Here is a 16,256-nt window from a genome sequence, read left to right on the forward strand (position 1 = left end):
CTCCAACTCTGTTGCAGAGCCCTGCCTGTAGTGCATGCCGGAATACGGAAGGGAAAGCCTTGCTGAGTCTGGACTCAGCCACAAGAAAGGAAAAGATCGGAACAGGGCAATGCTAAACTCTGGGCCAGGCTTCCTCCAAAAAGGAAGTGCCCTCTAGCTGGGAGCCCTGAGCTTAGCACATGACTTCTCCATAGGAACCGCACCCCCCCCCCCCACGGTATATTCGCTTCCCACAGTCTCCCCCATTTCTTTTTGGTGCCTCCACAGATTCCCAGCGAGAGAACAGGCCTCCTCTATAGAGAAGGGAGATTCTCCGGCTCCGCGGGCCAAGCGCCTAAGCCAGGCTTCTGCCGTAAAGAAGAGAAGGCCCACTGGCCGCAGATCCCTGACTCATCATGGGACTCCTGCACAGCAAAGACAAAACCCTCCTGAGGCTGAACCCTAAAAATCTAAGTCCAGGCATCCTCCTTGCGGTAGGGAAGGCACTCCTGCCACTGAGGCCTTATTCTAGCCCAAGCCTCCTCCTTACAGAAAGGAAAAGAACGTCCTCCTGTCGGGAGGTCACAGGGCCACCAGGCCAGCGCTGTGGCTGTTTAAACACTCAGGTAAAAACTCTCCACGAACCTTGACGTCAGGACTACTCTAGCGGGTTCCGCCCCCCTCCCCGCCCCACCCCCGCAACTTGAATCTGCACAGGCGCGGAGATGCGCTTATTGCCTTCTGGGATTGGTAGTTTTTCTGTGAGGCCTGCTCTCCAGAAAGGAGCGGAAGGGAGGGGGTCAAGGACTACAAGTCCCAGCGTTCCACGAGTTCCGTGGGAGGGAGGGCTGTGTGAGCTCCAGCTTTTAAGTAGTAGTTTGGCGGTGAGCTAACGGGGAGTCCCGGCTTGAGTCACTGGCTTGCGTGGCGTGGTGATTCCGGAAAGGGAGGAGGCTCGCTCACCAGTAGAGGAGCCTCAGGTCTCACACCCCTCCGGGACATAGCCCGTGTGTCTCATGGTGGTGGCTGCGAGGCATCTCCTGGCGAAGAAACCTGCTCTCATCTCCATGTCTTTGGACTTCTTTCTGCAGCCTCTGGATGGCGGTCCCCGGGTGCCCGTGGGGCCGGGGCAGACGGTGATAGGCCGCGGGCCTCTGCTGGGAGTAAGTGTGGGTGGTGCCCCCGGGCTCGGGCAGCCGGAGTTTGCGCGGCTGAGGCTCTATCTCCCGTCCTAGGGAACTCCACGGCTTGGCTCCGCCTGTCAAGATTTTAGTTTGAGGGCAGTACGTTTTCAGTCAGCGTTAGTCAACGCACAGACATTTCTTTTTGGTATCTGTAAAAAGTACTGAATGTGTTAACATTATCATCCTCTCCAGCTGACAAACTAGGGTCAAATCCAGGTTGAGCTAACTAAGTTTGGTTATAAGATGTAAAATGTAAACAGACCCAGATAAACAAACAAAAACCCTATTAGCTTTTAAGGGCCAGTAGTTTAGTTACTCTAAGGGTTAACGTATTGCGTGTTGACCTCAAAACTTACAATATTTACAGTACTGTGTGGCCCATTACAGAAAAGGTTGGCTAACCCAGTGAACTCCCCTAGGCTAATTTCTTATCCCCTGGCCTCGTCTGCAGGGCTGGTGGACTTTACCATAATAGTAGTAGTCCTTTCAGTAATATCAGTAATTAACCCTTAAGTAGTCTGGGTAATGAGCCAGTCATTGGTCTAAAGAGATGGTCTGTTAACCCTTTCAAAACTTTAAAGTCAGGTGCTTTTTATTAGCCTCGTTCAGATGAGAAAGTTGAGCTATAAACTGGTCATTAAAAGATGATACGAATACAAATGGCCACTAAGCTATATATTCTTTCTCCTCTTTGGGAAGATTAGGAACCAGAACTTTTGCAGATTACACTATGAAATTGTATTCGGTAGTATCCGCCATTTGGCATTGCCACAAGACATACCATTTACAAAGGCCGCTCTAGAGACCCTGGAAATCGAGTAAGAATATCACAAGGGGCTGGAGAGAAGGGTAGCAGTTAAGAACCTGTGGCTTCTTGCAGAGGACTGAGTTCAGTTCCCAGCACCTATATTGGGCCGTTCACAACCACCTGTAATTCTGCCTCTCCTGGCACTCCACACACATGCATACCCTGACCTATATAATAAAAAATAAAATCTTAAAAATCACACACCAAAAAACCCTCAGTGTTCTAAGTAAGTTTATGATCTTTTTGGTTGGCTATGTTTATATCTATTCCCCTAATTATATCTGTAACCATCCCCCACCCTACCCCACCCCCACCCCCCGCCCAGATCTCCTCTAGTGTCCACTCTGCGCACACCGTTTGCTTACAATAGCACTGTAGGCATACAGAGATGAAGGAGGCATACAGGGTCCCCGACCTGGAGGTGTTTTGTCTTGGGTTAGTGGAGCAGACCCGGGTCAGCTCATCCCAGGGTATAAGGAGTGTAGTCAGCTGGCTAGTTTCCAGCGTCCGTGTGGAACCGTTAGTCGTAGCTTTAAGGCTGTTTTGGAAATAGGAAAAGTGGTGCTTGAGGTTGCCCTTTGTATGCTGGCTCCAGGGGCGTGTGTGAGAGAAGAAACAGGTGTGCATGGCACAGCATGGACGAAGCAGAAGTTCACACGCTGCCTACCTCTTCCCCAGGGTGCTTGTGCACATCTTTACGGAATACTGTGTAGTTTGCCTTAGTTTGTTGGAGGGCACACAGGTTGGGGAGAGTTTCCTAGGAACGTGCTTCTTTTGAATGAGGCTAAACCCGCAGCATGTGCTTCTTCCTTTGGTAGTCAGATGTGGAGACTCTCCTGCTGTAGCTTGCTTCAGAGGGGCAAGAAATCCTGCCGCCAGTACAGACTACTATGGATTTGGTGAGGACAGGGGTGGATTTGGGCCTCTGTTTTATAAAAACAGGGTTGTAGATCCTGCCATGGTTTCTTAGCCCTGCTAATAAGAGATGAGCCTACCTGATGGCTGGTTTTTAGCAATAGCAAAGGCTAGAGACTCAGCAGCCAGTTTTATCTGGTCAGAAGTTAGACTTTCCTCTTTGAGCATCTTTTTTGGGTTCCTTTTCTTCTGGAAAGATGGACTGCCGTCATCTCCCACCCGAGTGCTATTTTCTGTATTCTCACTGACCTGCTTTCCTGTTTCCTTCCTCCCCTTTCCCGTTACCACATGCCTTTCCTGCTCCCACACAGACTGTCAGATTGCTGTTTCTGTCTTTCTGGAGCATGTTAGCTGCAGTGTTTTGTTTTTTTTTTTTTTTTTTTTAAAGCATTTCTTTTTATTTATTTATTATGTATACAGTGTTCTGTCCATATGTATGCCTGCAGGCCAGAAGAGGGCACTGGATCTCATTACAGATGGTTGTGAGCCACCATGTGGATGCTGGGAATTGAACTCAGGACCTCTGGAAGAGCAGCCAATGCTCTTAACCTCTGAGCCATCTCTCCAGCCCCTAGCTGAAGTGTTTTGTAATCTCTGTTTCCTGGTTGTATTTTAGACACTGATATGGTTTGCTCTAGGTGTTGCTCTCTTTGGCTTCTTGGAGAATGTGTTGGTGTGTTAGAATTTAGGTTATTTCAAATGTATTTGTTTTTAAAGACAGGGTCTCTCTCACTACATAGCCCAAGCTGCTCTTGAACTTGCAATTTTCCTGCCTCACTCCCAAGAGCTGGGGTTATGGGCATGTAGCCCTGTACCCAGCAAAAACACTTTTTTTTTTTTTTTTTGTCAAGAGATGTTAGTAATGAAATAAACCGAGTACCCACTAGAGGTCACACTATACTTTTGTATTATTCAAAATATCCCTTTCTTCCTAGTGTTAAGTCTGTTAAAAAAAGATAGATTGGGATTGGATAGTATAAAAAGGAAAGAAAACTAAGGTGGACTATTAGAGGAACCTTCTTTGTATATTGTGGTTTTATCACGACATTCCTCTGACAGAGAATCCATTTGTGGTGAAGTAACAATGAGATCTCGATACTCAAAATAAAAATAGGAACTTCGTACTCTGAGCCGCAGAGTAATTTGTATTTCTGTTATTGCTTCTGAATGGTTTTATTTAGGTATAGTCATATGTAAATGTTTTCTATATCATTTGTTTTTATTAGTAAGAGTAAGGATTTTGAACACTGTGTAGTCTGTGAGTGACTACCTAAGTTATCTCAATCCTCTGGGCTTTCAGTATCCGGATTTGTAAAGTGCATAATAGCTGCAGTAGCATTATGGTAAGTCCCAGTATGTAGCTCAGCATGGAGCTTAAGTAAATGATAAGGTGAGTCGTTAGTCACTGCTGCTGATTCTGCCCACTCAGGGACACGTCACAAAACAATGACAGAGTCTCTAAACTTTGATGTTTTTTTAAGTTAGGATACTTACTTCTTTGAAATAGCCATATTTTAAACGAGGCTTTGAAGATATTTTTCCTAGAAATTATTATGTTTTAAATTAACTGGTTTTTTTGAACTAATTACTTTTTGTGATCCTCACGTTGTTTTGGCCCTGTACGTTTAAAGTCATTAAGTGTGGAAGCACTACAGGATTTTGAAAAATGAATACTGATTGATGACAGTTTCAATGTTTTTGCAGCCTTAATGGGTTTTAATTTTAGCTATATATTGCTATAGCCTGCTTTGAGAGATACTGTTGGTCCTGCTGTATACAATGCTAGGCTTCATGTATTTGATAGTAAGTAAACTAATCATTAGACTGGTCATATGGTCATAATGTCATATAGTTGTTGCTTAAGATTTTTTTTTTATCATGTATCAGTCAGGGATAAAAAAGTTATTCTCAACTACTACATTTACAGTGAGGTGGGAAGGATGATCATTTCAGCATTTAAAACAGCAGCAGTTTTGAACTTTGGTGTGGGTTAATAGTTGTGAGTGTAAATTGACCATTGCTGACTCAAAGCAAGAAGTAATTATATTGAAGACATAGATGTTGATCTTTTCTTCACCATAAGTGTTTGACTTGGGCTGTTTCCCTCCTGCCTCCTTCTTCTTTTTTAAAAACTACCACACGCGGCCCCAGAACAGGGATGGGGTTGTTGGATGTGCGTCTGTCTAACCTTGTGGTCACACCCTTCTCATTTACCACTTAACATTTAGGACAGGCTGAATTTTTATATTTGAAATGTTCCCTAACCAGCACATCCTGAATATTTTCTTACTTGGTAGATTTTACTGGAAAAAATCCTCTCTAGGTTTTATTGTGGGAATTGGGATGTTTGGGGATATGTAGCTCCCAGGTAGTCATTTACTCTTTCATGACTTTGGAAAGTCCCCTCTTCTCTTCATTGTTTCGTTATCTGTTAAATGAGGGCAGTTGTTTGACATGTAGTTATTGAGTTAATAATATATTTAATGTCTAGCTACTAATTTCATAGCTGTTGCTAAGGGTTTTGTTTATCTTTTAAGGAGGTAGCTAAATTTGACATGTTTCCCCCTTGTAGATAACAGACAAAAGAGTATCCAGAAGACATGCCATTCTAGAGGTGGTGGGTAGTCAGCTTCGAATCAAACCAGTGAGTATATTGATTCATTTTAACCCTTTGCCTCTTGCCCTTCTACCATCTGATTAGAGATGCCTGTTTATTCTAAGGTTTGGAAATAGGGAATTTATATCAGAACCTATTTGTCTCATACTTGCAAGGTAAATTTCTAAATAGTAAACTGTATTTCTCATAGTACAGAGCTGAATTTGAATGGTTAGTTTTAATGGAAAATGATTGCCTGTGTGTAAACTGTAATTTTGTTCATTACTAGATTAGCCAAGTAATTCCCAAAAATACCTGTAACATGGGTAAGGAAGAACACTTCCTCTGTAAGAACCTGAGCTCTCATCCCTAGTGCACATGTGAAAAGCTATGTGTGGTAGTTTGAAAGAAAAAGGCTCCTAAAGGAGTGGCATTAGGAGATGTGCCCTTGTTAGAGGAAGTGTGTCACTGTAGAGGCAGGCTTTGAGCTCTCACATATGCTCAAGATACTATCCAGTGTCTCAGTCTACTTCCTGTTGCCTGCATATCAACATGTAGCAACTTTTTCTCAAGCACCATATCTGCCTGCACACTGCCATGCTCCCTGCCATGATGATAATGGAACCTGTAAGCCAACCCCAATTAAATGCTTTCCTTTATAAGGGTTCACTGCAAGATCACTTGTCATAGATGAGGACACTAAAATAAAAGATGAAGCAAACGGTCAGCCGATAGATAGTGGAGGAAACTCCAAGCTTTCACTTCCTCTCAGACAGAGAAGCTAGAGATATCTGAATGGCATGTCTCTTCACAGCAGTAGAAACCCTAACTAAGATATCATGTGTGTGTGTGTAACCATAGTGGTAAAGGGAGCTGAGAGTTTACCTGCAGCTTGCTGGCCAGCTGGCCTAGCTAAAAAATGGTGAGTTCTAGGTTCAGTGAGAGACTCTGTCTCAAGAGAATAGAGAAGAAAGTGACAGGACACCTGAGATCCTCCTCCTGCCTCCAAGGGACACGTGCAGAGTTCCTCACCCCCAAACCAAAGAATGCCTGTAACTATGTAATGTGTGGTTTTATGGGAACAAATGAGGTAGTAAGTAAATTCACTTCAGTGTTAGAGGATTTTTATCAACACTTTTCTGTGGTTCTTTGTATAGAAGTGAATATTTGTAAATTGTAGAATGTATTCTGTTTCATTGTTTTATAGGTAATTTTCACTTAAAGCATTTTCTGTAGGCTGGACTTTTAATCCTCTGCTCCATAGCCTGAGCATCAGTGTTTTGCAGGGGTGATCCTGAGACTATGTAACTATTCTCTTTCAGTTGCAAACTCCTTCTATAGGAGAATGGGTTGTGTGTATGAGGATTCACTTTGGAGTATTTTATTTGTGGTAAAATAAATATTATGGAACTAAATCCGCTGATTTATGACATTTAAGCCAATTTATATTTTTACGTCCATCCTTGCTTGTGCTCTACTTCTGAGCTGTATATACCCTCGCCCTGTGGTTTCTGTATTACTGTCTGTTGTATAAGTCATTACTTGAACTGATGTTTCAATGATAGCCTTTTAAATTAAGTACTTGGGAAACTTTTAAGTAGAACTGAATTTACTCCACCTCAACCCTGAATAAATAACATTTTAAAGCTTTGTATGCTGTTCTCATGTTGTGCTGAGTGCCTTGACAATGTGTCAGTGTCATAGTCAGCACCCCTGGAGCTCAGCAGTAGTGCATCTCTGGATCTTCACTTTCTTATTTTCCTTAGTTGAGATCATTTATATTTTTGGTTGTGAGCCTAGCCTTTAATGGCTGAGCCATCTCTCCAGCCCTAGGTGAGATCACTTAAGCTCACTGACTATGGGGAGTTGGACTACTTTGTGTCTTTGGTATTTACTGTAATGCCTAGACTGCATCAGGTTCTTAGTACAGTTGAATGTATGAGTCAGTACTGTGATGAGAAGTATAATATGGAATTTCTGGAAGTGGGTATATTGCGGGTTTTTGTAAAAGTACTTGTTTTTTAATGCCCAATTTCTAATACCCTTCTAATGAACTACCATGGCTCAAAATAAAAAAGTTTGTTGTTACTGAAGCATCTTTAGGGAAGGAGCCAGGGTTATTTTGATTCCTGTTTCTGCAGAATGTTGTTTAGACTTACTTCATTCAGAAAAGGAAGGGTGGATGATGACATATCTGGCCCCAAGTGAAAGCTATGTGACAACACTCAACATTCTGCAAGGTTTCGATCTGTTATCCTGTAATCCAGGGACATGACAGGAGGAATGCACACTATACTTTAGTTTTGGATTGCTAGATCCTTTGAGTTGTCTTGATGATTAGATTTCTTTTTTTTTAATTAACTCTTAGACTTTTCTAGATTGTATTGTTAATATTCAAATCCTACTGATAGTATCATGTGCAGAGAAATAAACCAATATGATTTTTACAACATATGTATGTTATGGGATATTTGAATGCACTGTGACACTCTGAGACTGTTAATAAGGTTAAACCTTGAATCAAGGGGCAGAGTCCACAACTAGCTGACTGCAATTAGCCATAGAGATTTTTGAGGGCCCAGATAGAGAGGCACAGGAAGAGACAGGGAAAAGCTTGAAGAGATTCATGGCCCTTTTGATTTGGGAAGGTGGAGAGAGAGGGTCAGCTAGAGGTTTTGTGGCTGCTTTCTTGATCTATCAGGTTTGTACCCCAGTATCTGATTCCTGACTTTTTATTAATAATAGAAGAATTTAGGTAAATGCTTCACCTAAATTTCCCCCTTTTTGTCTAAATAAAAAGGGAAGGTTTTAACTTTAACATAGTAAAACTATATACCTATAAAAACAATTATCAGGTAAGAATTACATTTACAATTTCCAATCTATTCATATTTGGCAAGTTTGGAAAAATTACTCTATTATCTATCCAATCTTGATGAGTCCAAAGTTTTATACCTAAACCACTTTCTATCATAACTTGTATTATCATCCTAAAAATACCTTTTTAGACCTTGAAACATTTTCTTAGATAAACAACTTAAACTTTTATGTCTCTCAACCTTATAAATTTTACATCTCTTTTATAAGTTTCTTTTCTGATATGTAATTATAGAATCAGCCTTTTCAGAACTCAAAGCGGTTGCTCATTGAAATCCTGAATATGTATCTATGGTATGGTATACATACTTTAATTTTCCAAACTCTGCAAAATGAACCGCATCCATTTGCCAAATTTCATTTCTTTGAGTACCTTTTGGGTTTGGTAATGGAGTTTGGTTATACAAAGAACAACCAGGACATTTTTTTATAATTTCCTTGGCTTGTTGCCAAGTAGAAAAATATTTCTTCAAACCTTTGCTATTAACATGGTTTTTCTTATGAAATTCTGAGACTTCTAGCACATTTCCTACCAGTAGCTAATCAATTTAATCATTACTTGTGCTGGAGGGCCTGGTAGACCTGTATAGGAGATGATATGTATTATATACAAGGAATCATTTCTATTTCCAATTACTTGTTGTAGTTTGCAAATAACAGAGTTAATTGTGAATCATCTGGAATAAATTCAGTGGTTTCAATATGTAAAACAACTCTTTTTACACATTGAGTCAGTAGCTATGTTAAGAGGTTCTGGAAAAGTCTAATAATACCATAAGAATATTATATAATTCTGATGTTTGAACAGAATCATAAGGGCATTGAGCCACGTTACTTATTTTTCCTGACTTATAACCTGCCTTTCCTGATTTATTTGCATTAGTATTAAATGTAAGGGCTTCAGAAAGTGGTGTTCCTCATACAATGTTAGGAAGAATCCAATTAGTTCTCTTTACAAACTGAAGTCTTTTGCTTTTGGGATATTTGTTGCTAATCTTTCCCCCCAAATTACTTCAAACTCTTTGCCAATGTTCATTTTTTGCCCATAATGAGGAAATTTGAGCATTAGTAAAAAGGTACCACGATTCTATCTGGTATAATCCTGTTAATTGATGGAGTTTCAATTTTCCTCTCAGAATCAATTCTGAAACCCTTTCTACATAGGTCTTTAATTTTTTACTCTGTTTGTATACTAAAAATATCCATTTTAATATATCATCTTCTCTCTGCATAAGAATTCCTGTGGGAGAATGCATAGAAGGTAAAATAACCAGAATACTATCAAGCTCTGGATCCAAACAATCCACATGTGCATCCTGTAGTTTCTTTTCTACCAAAGCCAATTCTCTCTCATCCTTAGTTGATAGTTTTCTTGAACTGTTTGGGTCCTTATCACCTTGTAAGGTTTAAAATAAGTTACTTAGTTCTTGAGTTATTTATACAATTGTGGGCTGTAGCCAGTTAATATCTTCCAGCAGTTTTTGAAAATCATTAAAAGTTCGTAATTGTTTTCTCCTGATTTTTACTTTCTGTGGTTGAATTTTCTGTAAACCTATCTTATATCCTAGGTAATTAATAGAATCCCCTCGTTGTATTTCTTCAGAAGTAATTTGTAATCCCCAACAAGGCAAAATTCTCTTTACTTCATCAAACACTTTACCTAAAGTATATGTATCTGAATCAGCCAGTAAGATATCATCCATATAATGTTAAATTATAGGTTGAGGAAATTGTTTATTAATTCTAAAGTCTGTTGTACAAAATATTGATACAAGGTGGGGCTGTTTAACATCTCCTGTGGAAGAATTTTTCACTGATATCTTTTAACAGGCTGAGAATTATTATAAGTAGGCAGTGTGAAGGCAAATTTTTCTCTATCCTGTTCTTGTAAAGATATAGTAAAAAAAAAAAAAAAAAGCAGTCATTGAAATCAGTCACTATAATAGACCTAATTTAGGTAATAAAGAAGACAAGGGAATTCCAGATTATAAAGAACCCATTGGCTGGATCACCTTGTTAATAGCTATCAAATCTGTTACCATTCTCCATTTTCTAGATTTCTTTTTAATGACACACACACACACACACACACACACACACACACACATATATATATATATGTCATTATATATATGAGAATTTCAAGGACTGGCCAATTCTTCAATATGTGGAACATTTAGCTGCATCTGTACCAGCTGTTCTTGTACCTATAATTTTTCTGATGTCAAAGGCCATCTTGCCACCCAGACAGGGTTGTCAGTTAACCATTTTAAAGGTAGGGCTGTTGGTACCTTTGAAAGATCAATAGCTGTTGTGTCCTGATTATATACAACCTGAATGGTCAGTGACTGTTCTTGATAATACCTTTCAATATTTTCCTCAGAAGCATTCTTTATTTTATAGTTTGTTTCTGAGATTGGAGGAATGTTAATCTGGAAAATATATTTTTACTCTTTTCTTGGTATGGCTTTTGGAAATTTGTTATTGTATTTAACAACTTACAGTGTCAAGGTTCTAGAAAAGGCATGATTTATATAGTTAGCAACTTTTTTTTTTTTTTTTTTGGTTTTTTGAGACAGGGTTTCTTTGTGTAGCTTTGCGCCTCTCCTGGGACTCACTTGGTAGTCCAGGCTGGCCTTGAACTCACAGAGATCCGCCTGGCTCTGCCTCCCGAGTGCTGGGATTAAAGGCGTGCGCCACCACCGCCCGGCCAAGATTTATTTATTTATTATGTACACAGTATTCTGCCTGCATATATGGCTGCAGGCCACAAGAGGGCACCAGATCTCATTACGGATGGTTATAAGCCACCATGTGGTTGCTGGGTATTGAACTCAGGACCTTTGGAAGAGCAGTCAGTACTCTTAACCGCTGAGCCATCTCTCCAGCCCATATAGTTAGCAACTTTTGAACGGGAATTAGAATCAGAGATCTTTTAACTATTTGGAGTAATTTTTCTCTATTTTATTATTTATGATTCATAATTTTTTAACTATTGAGTATTTTTCTTAAAAAATTTTTTTTGTGTGTGTTAAAACTGCTGATTTACCTTAAGGAGTTTTAGTGATTAAGTTGAATGAAATTTTAGATTAGGAACAACCTTAGATTCCTATATATGTAAGTTTGATTTAGGACAGAGATGGTATTGTGTATGGGGCAGGAGATGCCTGTGGCTCTTAGATCTTTTCCACTCCTCTTCTGCATAAAGCCATGAGGGTGGGGGGTTGATAAGGACATCCATTTAGGGCTGAGTGTCCAACGTCTCCCACTTTTCCATATTGTCCAGCTGTGGATCTCTTTGTTAATGACTGTCTATTTCAAAGAAGCTTCTCCAATGAGGGTTGAGTGATGCTCCACTCTATGGCTATAGCAATGTCATTAGGAGTCATTTTATCGTTATGTTTCTTTAGCACAATGATACTCAACCTTCCTATTGCTGCGACTCTTTAATACAGTTTCTCATGTTGTGGTGACTCCCAGTCATAAAATTATTTTGTTGCTACTTTATAACTGTAATTTTGCTACTGTTATGAATCATAATGTAAATATCTGATTTGCAGGATATCTGTTAGGCAACCCCCAAAGGGGTCACAATCCACAAGTTGAAAACCACTGTTTTAGCAGAATAATAGTAGTAGGTGTTCACTTAGGCCCATGATCTATTTAATCTTAGGTTCTTGTCTACTTTAGCAGTGTCAGGTATGGGCTTCATCTCATGGAGTGGGCTGGGCCTTAAGTCCAATTTTAAAAAGTGGTTGGTTACTCCTATGACATCTGTGCCACTGTCCATTCACTTTATTCTTCTAAGGCAGTTCTCTCTCTACACAGCTTCTATTTTGCTCTCTTACTCAGCTCCTTTCTTGCCTGATTTCTCTCTACATTTTTCTGCTGTTCCCTCTAAGTGCTATCTTAATTCCTTCATCTTGTTCCACTCCATCTAGGTTCTCATCCATCTAGTTCTTTCCCTTCTTAGCTCCTTTCCCATCTTCTTTCTCATCTAGTTCTTCCTCATTTTGTTCTTCCCTACCTGGCTCTTCCTCATCTTCCATCTCATTCTTCTAGTTCTCTCTTCTAGGCTTCCAACCTAGTTCTCCTCAAGTCTCTGAGGTTTACAGTTATACCTGTGCAATAACAATGTTCTGGCTAAGGCAAGGTCACCAGACTTGAATTCCCTCAGGATCAAAAGAAGGGGCATTAAGATCCACACAAAAGAGCAGTAGCTGTCAGCCATCAGCTGCAACCCAAAAGGGAAGTGACTAATGGGGAAATTAATCAACTAAGGGCTAAATTCGGTTAATATCTAAGCAAAGGGGATTTTAGGTGCTCAAACTATGTTCTTAGAAGTAGTTAGTTAAAATGTTAAGGATCTATAAGTCACTAAGTCATGGGTGAAAATAAAACTGCCGCCTTTTTTCCTTTGGTTCCTTACTGTCCAAGCTGTCTCGGCTGCCGATGTTTTCTGGCAGGGTGGGGAAAATGTAGCTAGGTAACCTGTGTCACAGCTTGATATACCTGTAAGTAGAAACCCTTTAGTTCTAAGTTAATTGTTAAAGGTAGATCTAAAACTAGAGATAAGACTTTGGAAAGGGGAAGGTTAAATAAGCTTAATTAGCACATCTGCCAGGCCTTCTCAAACAGATAGTCTGGATGCTTACATCTGTTCTTAGAAAGTCTGGGGAGTATCTCAGATAAGATACTTTCATCCAGAGAAGGTCCTGGCTGGATGTTGCTAATGACGAAAGTTACAGAAGGGTCTGAAACTGGGGGTCTGGCTGCGTTGCTGCTTTAGCACGTTGGGAGATGTGTCCAAATACTTTAATTGTGCCCAGTGGATGCTCAAACACACTGTTCTAGGAATGGAAAAGCTACAATAGCACATGAGAAATTCATAGCAGGAAACAGCTGATATTCAAAAGCCAATATCACCAAGTCTTCTTAAGCCCTGGCTTTATCCCCTGGAAGGCCCTTGGCTTCTTCCAGGTATTAGCTTTTGCCATAGTCAGCTGAATTCCTACTTCATATTTCTGTGACTTCCAGCAAGGGTCCAGTATTGATGGTGTAGCAGAAGCCAGAGGCCTTGAACCAGACCAATGACTCATTACAATGAACATTTGCAAGTAAAGCTGTTTGGGTGAAAAGGTATACTACGTGACACATTGCAGCTTCCAGTGCCACTACGACTAATGAATATGTGATGGGGAGGGGAAAGACAGAATGGTACATGTCCAGTGGAACTGGAGACGTGACAGCTGTGATGGGAGTGAGTGAGAGAAGGCTGTGCCCAGAGGAGCAGGTTGTGCCCAGAGGGGTTGGTGAGATGTTTTTTATTTTATTTTGGTGGGAAGGTTACAAGGGCAGAGGGCAGATATGAAATAACTGGGAAATAAGTGGGATTGGGGTGCATGATGTGAAATTCCCAAAGAATCAATAAAAAATTTTGTTAGAAACTTTGATTGTATATAATTTCATATATATGTTAACAGTAAATAATATGTATTTAGGCTTAACTTAAGGATTGATCAGTATATGTCCTTGGAGTATCATGTTTATCCTGGAGTCCACTGTCTAAATAGCTTAAGAAAAAGATTACCAAGGACCATTAATTCACTTTTTTTGTGGGTAGATTTAATAACTGCCTGAGGATATGATGTTTTAAACCAAGCTTTCTTAATTCCTTGGGATATTTATTGCATAAATAATGATAGTCTCCATCTCAGACAGTCATATGTATATGTACAACTACACACACACACACACACACACACACACACACACACTCACACACACACACACACATAAATGGCTGGTCAATAAAAAATGCTGAGTGATTAAGTTGGTATGCTAGGGAACTGGTTGATTTCTCCAGGAAAAAGTAATTTAGCATAATGTAATAGAGGAAGAGGTCACAGGGAGAGTTGTTCAGAATCTATTGATTTGTTTGCATTACTGTAGATTGCATTATCATGTAGTAAGGCTTCTTTATTTCAAAAACCTAATAGTAAAATAAAAAATTGGCTATTTGACTTACAGAAATAGCCAATTTTACCTTGATTACATTTAAGGTTTTTTTTTTTTTATTACATTTTGTGTTTGGGGAGGCATGTGTATAGAGAGCAGAGGACAACTTGCTGAAGTTGGTTCTCTCCTTTCTCCATTGGGTCCTGGGGATCAAGTTATATCTTTAAATGTGGTGGCAGGCACCCTTACCTGCTAAGACTGCTGACCAGCTCATATTTGCAAATTTTGAAGTGCCTTTCAGTAGGTATTTTAAAAATTCCTTTTGAGGAAACTAATTATCTCTGCTAATATGGAGGCAGTCAGTGGAAAAATATAATCTAAAATAATTAATGCACCAATAGTTTTGTCTTTGATATATGTTAATTATTTGTGATTTCAATCTAAATGATATTCATGGAAGGAGTTATTTAAAAGTCAAATTATTCTTCAAGACAGCTAGAAAGAAGGCAGTAATGCATGAGATATTTGATCACCATATCCTGCCTTGTGGTTTTTCACTTTTAAATTGTGTCAGAAATTATTAGGAGAAAATAAATAATAGCAAAGAAGTGCTTTTGCCAGAGGACGAGTGCATTTTGGAAAAACAGTGGAGACCCTTCTCAGACTGAGAATTATTTTTCATCTTTCTTATCCATTGAGTAGCTTATTTAACTCACCAATTGATGATTTTGCTTGTTATCTTGGATTCCTTCAGGAACGGAAGGTAGAACTCTTTTTCACGTATGAATGATTATGTTACTAGGTGCCAGGCTTACTAAACTTTCAAGTGTAATTTTATACTTAATTGTTTTGATACCAAGATTCTGGATCATGTCATATTAGTTGTAGTTCTCAACCCTGCTGTACCACTGTATTCTTTTATTGATTAGATCCATACCAATCCGTGTTTCCATCAGTCCGCAGAGGAGAGCCAGCTCTTGCCAATGAAGACACACGTATGGTGCTGGTTGAATCCTGGGGATAGCTTTTCCTTGTTACTCAACAAGTACTCTTTCCGTGTTTTCTCTCCACAAGCTGAGGTGGAAATGGAGTGTACTTTAAGGTAAGCTTGCCTGGTGAACTTAGAGTGAGTAATGGCATTTGTATCTGAGGCCCCACCCCCACAAATGCTTCAATGAAAATCGTTCTAGGTTTGAGTCATATTTGGCTGCAGTAGCCACATAATTTGTGTTTCTGGAAATCATTTGGCTTTGGAAATGGATGCTTCATGGTATTCTCTAATGTGTGCTATCCTTTACCTTTCTATTCCTAATGTTTCCACCAAACAAAACTAACTACATGTTTCCTTGAATTTTTACCTTTATTAAAAATTTTCAGGTATTCTGACTTATATCACTGCCTTACCTTATAATAATATCATAAAGTACAGAGTAGGAGGACTGAAGAAATGAGGTAGTAGGATGAATGCACAGAATCTGGTATGAAGGTAAAATTTACAAACTAGTTTCTGAGCCAGTTGCCAGGCAATGGCTGGGCTTTTTTCTGGCTCTCAATGACAGAGTTCAGACACTAGACCTGTAGAACTGATTGGATTAGTTATATAGAACTAATATTGACATATACATTAGACATTTCTTGATATCATTGAGGTTCTCATGCACTTTAGAACTACCTCAATTTTGCTTTGTCTACCACATCAAAATTCAAGATTGTTGTTGTCAGTCCTGTGTTCATCTGCTCACACTGAAAAGCCGGTTCATGATAGAGAAGAGTGCACTCAAGAGCCGTCACCCTAAAAAGTGGAAGGAGCTTTCTTCTCCCTAGAAGACCATCCTGGGGACCTAAGTACAGGGAAGGGCTTATATATAGAGAGAGAGGAGGTGCATGGGCAGTGATGGGAAGACCATTTGCTGGACAAGGTCTTAAGGCAGCATCTTCG

At 39.8% G+C, this 16,256-nt stretch overlaps 1 protein-coding gene across 2 annotated transcripts in view; it reads left to right on the forward strand.

Annotated features, from left to right (window-relative positions):
* The first annotated feature begins 807 nt into the window (after nucleotides 1-807).
* Nucleotides 808-16,256, forward strand: part of Aplf (aprataxin and PNKP like factor) — a 48,646-nt gene continuing 33,197 nt past the window's right edge. The window contains exons 1-3 of one of the 2 annotated variants that reach the window (XM_016003053.3): nucleotides 808-1,142; nucleotides 5,459-5,530; nucleotides 15,247-15,419. In XM_016003053.3, the coding sequence (XP_015858539.1) occupies nucleotides 996-1,142; nucleotides 5,459-5,530; nucleotides 15,247-15,419 (392 nt within the window). In that variant the 5' untranslated portion in view covers nucleotides 808-995. The remainder of the gene's footprint in view (nucleotides 1,143-5,458; nucleotides 5,531-15,246; nucleotides 15,420-16,256) is intronic. The other variant, XM_042273573.2, reaches the window with a different exon arrangement.

Source organism: Peromyscus maniculatus, chromosome 3 (genome assembly GCF_049852395.1).
Source record: "Peromyscus maniculatus bairdii isolate BWxNUB_F1_BW_parent chromosome 3, HU_Pman_BW_mat_3.1, whole genome shotgun sequence".
Taxonomy (NCBI): Eukaryota; Metazoa; Chordata; class Mammalia; order Rodentia; family Cricetidae; genus Peromyscus; species Peromyscus maniculatus.